The 5,000-nt window shown below is 33.7% G+C and overlaps 1 protein-coding gene across 1 annotated transcript in view; it reads left to right on the plus strand.

Moving 5' to 3' along the window:
• LOC119572550 (chondroitin sulfate N-acetylgalactosaminyltransferase 1-like) overlaps positions 1-5,000 on the plus strand; it is a 61,322-nt gene that overhangs the window by 49,919 nt on the left and 6,403 nt on the right. Inside the window, exon 11 of the mRNA XM_037919653.1 lies at positions 1,640-1,843. Within this exon, the coding sequence (XP_037775581.1) occupies positions 1,640-1,843 (204 nt within the window). The remainder of the gene's footprint in view (positions 1-1,639; positions 1,844-5,000) is intronic.

Here is a 5,000-nt window from a genome sequence, read left to right on the forward strand (position 1 = left end):
ATAAAAAAATTTTTGTAAAAATTTTTTTTTTTTTTTTTTCTATATACATAAAAACAATATATATATTTTTCATATATAATATTATAAATATATATTTTATATAAATATATATATAATATATATATATAATATGTTTTATATTTATATATGTTTTGGTGTGTGGGTATTTTTTAATCTATATATATTTAAATATATATTAATATATATATAAAATATATCCAGATATTAAAATATATATATATATATTATTTTATATAAAATATATTATATGTCTATCTATTTTTAATCTATCTGTTTTATTTTATATATATAAAATTTTATATATTATATATATATAAAATATTAATATTAAAACACACACAAAACACACACACACACACACACACCCCACACAAATATAATATATATTTAATATATATTTTATATATATATATAATATACAAAATTATAATATATATGTTTATAATTAAAAATTTTATATAAAATATAAAATTTATATATTTTTATAATTTTTTATTATTTTTTATTTTATAATATACTTTATGTAAATATGGGGTGTGTTTGGTGTGTGTGTTTTGGTGGTGTGTGTGTGTGTGTGTGTGTGGGTGTGTGTTTGTGTGTGTGTGTGTGCGTGTGTGTGTGGTGTGTGTGTGTTTGTGTGTGTGTGTAATAAAATATATTTTAATATATATATATATTTTATATAATATATATTTTTAATATATATAGATTTTTGGGGTGTTTTATATATATATTATTAATATATATTTTAAAATATATTATATATGTAATATATATATATAATATATTTTTAATATTCATATATTATATATTTTAAAATTTTATGCATATATCTTGTAAGAAAGGGTCTGTCGGGTTTAAAAAGCATGTGGGGGCGAGTATGACCCGGGCCATGTTGGGGGCCCACAAACCCCGCGTGCTCCACCCCCAAAGGGACCAAAAACCCGGGGCGCTCCCTTTAACCCCCTCATACGCAAGGCAGCAGCACCCCCAAACGGGGCAGGACCGGCAGTGTTTCCCAACAGGCCCGTTTTGCTTGGGGAAAAGTTTGCAATGATTAAATCTTTTCCCACAGGGTCGTTCTACACGATTTTCACCAGGAAAACAATTAAACTATCTTTTCTTATTGTATTTTAAAGCCTTGCCCTGCTGTATTTTCATATTTTTTAATTTTCAAAAAAAAATAGTGGCCCTTTATCCAGTCGCCGAAGGTCACCTCACCCCCCCCCATAAAAGCCCCTCCTTAAACGTGCCCCTCCGCCGGGGCCCCCGAAATTAACCCTCTTTTAAAATCCGCTTTATATGAGTTCTGCAGAACTCAAGGTCGCTTACACCTTTCTGGTCTTTTTTTCTATTTGTCCTCTTTTGATTATGTAACAAATTCAACAAATATTATATAATATCATATAATGTAACATTCAGCCTTAACTTACCGGACTTTTAATCTAGATACTCATTAAATCCTTTTTATTGGCTGCCGGGAAATCGACCTGGAAATGAGAAAGGGAATACTATGTATGTGTTCAAGAACATCAAATAAGATCACACGCAATACTAATCTTCTCACACACCTGTTACAAAAGTCACCCCAATTCTTTTGAAGGGTTCCCGCGCCGGGGGCGCTCAACGAAGCCTCCAAGCTGCCCTTTGGGCTGTGGTATTTCAAGCAAAAGCACAACGTGTCCGTATACGGTGTCCTGGCGGAGGGGAACGAGCCGCACGACCACGACGACTACGGAGGGCCCGCGAGGCCCGAGGTGGGTCCCTGCCCAATCCTTGAATTTTGTACGGACAAAAATCGGGAAACGATTTTGGGAGAATTGTGGGATGCTGTTTCCCGGTCGTCCCCCCTTTCCCCAAATGCTGTGTGGACATGTTCTTCATGTACTACAACTACAAGCTGGAGAGAAAAAATACCTGAGTCCACGCCAAGTGGACTTTCTCGCCCGTTACACCTGTTTATTGTTTGAAAGTGGAACGGGGGTCGCGTGGCTCCCACTGCCAATTTTCCCGTAAATTAGTTCCCTAACCCGGTAGAACGTTTTGGTGATTTCCAATTATTTTTAAATGTAAACCCTGCGCCAAAACAAAAGATTTCACCCACGTATGTGAGTGTGTGTGTGTGGTTTGTGTGTGTTTTGTGTGTGGTTTTGTTTTTACCCTATTTTATATTTGTACAAAACCTACACATACACACACAAAAACACACACACCAACACACACAACACAAAAAACACACAACACAAACACAAAAACCACACAACACACACACACAACCCCACACACAAAACCCCACACAAAACCAACCACACACACACACACACACACCACACATAAAAATTTTATATATATATATATTAAAATATAATATATATATATTATATATATATTTTTATTATATTATATATTTTATAATTTTTATTTATTTATTTATTTCATATTAAAAATTACAAAAATACATATAAATTTTAGTGTATATATGTATATAATATATATATATATATATATATTATATATATAAATTTTTGGGGTTTTGTGTTTTGTGTGTGTTTTGTGTGTGTGTGTGTGTGTGTGTGTGGTGTGAGGTGGGTGTGGTGTGGGGTTTTGTGTGTGTGTGTGTGTGTGTGTGGTGTATTGAATAGTATATCTTTTTTGCACATGCACACTCTGGGGAAAAAAAAAATGGGAGCAAAGGGGTTATTTTAAAACTCAATTTTTGCAAAAGGGGTCGTGGGGGGCAAGAAATTAAAAAAGCGGGAAAATGTTTCCTGCGACAAGAGGGCATCAGTTTTCACGAGTTTACTCCGCACTGATCAAAAATATTTTCTTTGACATGGTGACTGGCCAAATTTCTAGAAAGGGCCTTTTGGGTTTTTCGCTTCCCTCCATAGTGGTATTTTTCCCTTTTCCCTCAGTAGAGCGGTCTTAAGGCTAGGTTTTTTTTCTACTGAGTTTTGTTTCATGGAACCCCTACATGAATAACGTTTTTGTGAACCCGAAAAAGCAAAAGGTTCATAAAGCATAAGGTAAAATATGATCGTATATCTTTATGTGTAACTATGGCAATGAAGATGAAATCCTTTTCTTAAACATTACTTAAGGGTAAAGGGGGTTGTATTTGAGTTCTGGTTTTTTTCAGCTTATTCCCCGTATATAAGGCCTAAACCTTCCCGCCACTAGAAAATTCCAAAAAACCCCTAAAAAGCTTAAATTTCCCTTTCTTGCAACAGGGGGCGTACTGCTTTTTCCCAAATTTATATATTGCTTTTCCTTAAAAATCCCAGTAAATATAACACTCATTTATAAGTTATGAAACCATTTTTTTCAACATTGCACTGAAATTTAATTTTCTTAAGCAAAAAGAAAATATATTTGATTAATCATTTCCCATCCTAAAAAAAAGTGGCCCAAAGTAAATAGGGATTTTTTAGTGGCAAAATACGTGTAATTTCAATTTTTTTTTTGAAAAGTAGTTTTAAAAATTTCCCCCGCAAAAACATTTTTAACGCGCCCTCCCCGATTGTTTTTCCCCCTTAAAAACCGTAGTTTTTTTATTCCCTTTTGGGTTCTACAGACTTGGTGCCAAAGGGTAGGGCCCGGCCCCCCCCCCCCCCCTTTTGTTCCATTCCGGGACCCCCCCTTTACCGCAAACCCCTTTTCGAATGTGGGTTTACGAAGCCTAGACTTCGGATTAAGATGTCTTTTGTGTAAACTCTTATATCATGATATACAGGTAATCGTTGATTAATAACTCCATTCAGTGTTGAAATCATGGCTCTAGGGGTTCCCCATTCGTAAAACATTTCCAAAAGAAAAAAGGGGGGGAAAATTGTATGGTATGTGTATGGTGTGTGGTGGTGTAAATTATATTTTATTATATTTATATTTTATATAAATCTATAATATATATATAAAATATATATATATATATTTTGTATATATTATATTTTATTATATATTATATTAATAAAAGTTTTTGTTTTGTACAGGATGTGTGTGGGGTAAATAAATTTATATATATATTTTATTAATATACATTTTATATATAATATATAATAATATAATTTTATATTATCCTTTTTTTTTTTTTTTTTTTTTTTTTTTTTTTTTTTTTTTTTTTTTTTTTTTTTTTTTTTTTTTTCAAAACCCTTCATTTTCCCCTGGGAGGAAAAGGCCTCTCTCCCAATTTACTAAAATGAGAGGTTAATAGGGGATGCCACCCTTTCCCGAAATTTGGGTGCCCTTCCCCAATCAACCGCGGTTTTTTTGCCCCGGGGGGCGACTTCCCCCACGCCCTTTGCGTTCGACTTCTCAAAGGGGATATGTCGTTTTTTTAAAGGGGGGCAAATCGAGGGGAGTTCCTTGCCCAAGGGGAAAAACGCGCCGGCCAGTGACCCGAACCCTCCCAACTCGATTGCCCCGTGACAATCTTTTGGGCCCCCCCTGCTCTAACCGCTTTTGGCCACCCCGGCCCCATAATTTATATATTTGATATATATATATAAATATTATATATATAAATTTTATTATATATATATATTACATTATTATATATATATATATATAATAATTGATACTATATATATAAAATATATATATTATCATAATTATATATATATATATATATTAAAATATATAATATATGCGTGTGCGGTTTTTTTGTGTGTGTGTGTGTGTGTGTGTGTGTGTGTGTGGGGTGTTTTTTAAAATATCCATGGGGTTTTTTTTAAAATTATATTAACACTGTAAGCAAAATCTGCCCCTTTGTTAAGCAGTGGCCCCCAAAACAACAGTGGGAAAAAATAAGATAAAAGGCCTGAAAGAAAAGACGACCAAACCCAAAAAATAACTTCCCTTTTCCTTTGGAACAAAGTTTTTTACTCCTTATTATTCAATTGCTCTTGGTGTCTCAAAAGATTCTTAGGCCCCCCGACCGCCCTGGGGCCTGCTGGTCATCTCGCCCCCATCTCCGTCGGGTC

The sequence above is a fragment of the Penaeus monodon genome, chromosome 4, assembly GCF_015228065.2.
Source record: "Penaeus monodon isolate SGIC_2016 chromosome 4, NSTDA_Pmon_1, whole genome shotgun sequence".
Taxonomy (NCBI): Eukaryota; Metazoa; Arthropoda; class Malacostraca; order Decapoda; family Penaeidae; genus Penaeus; species Penaeus monodon.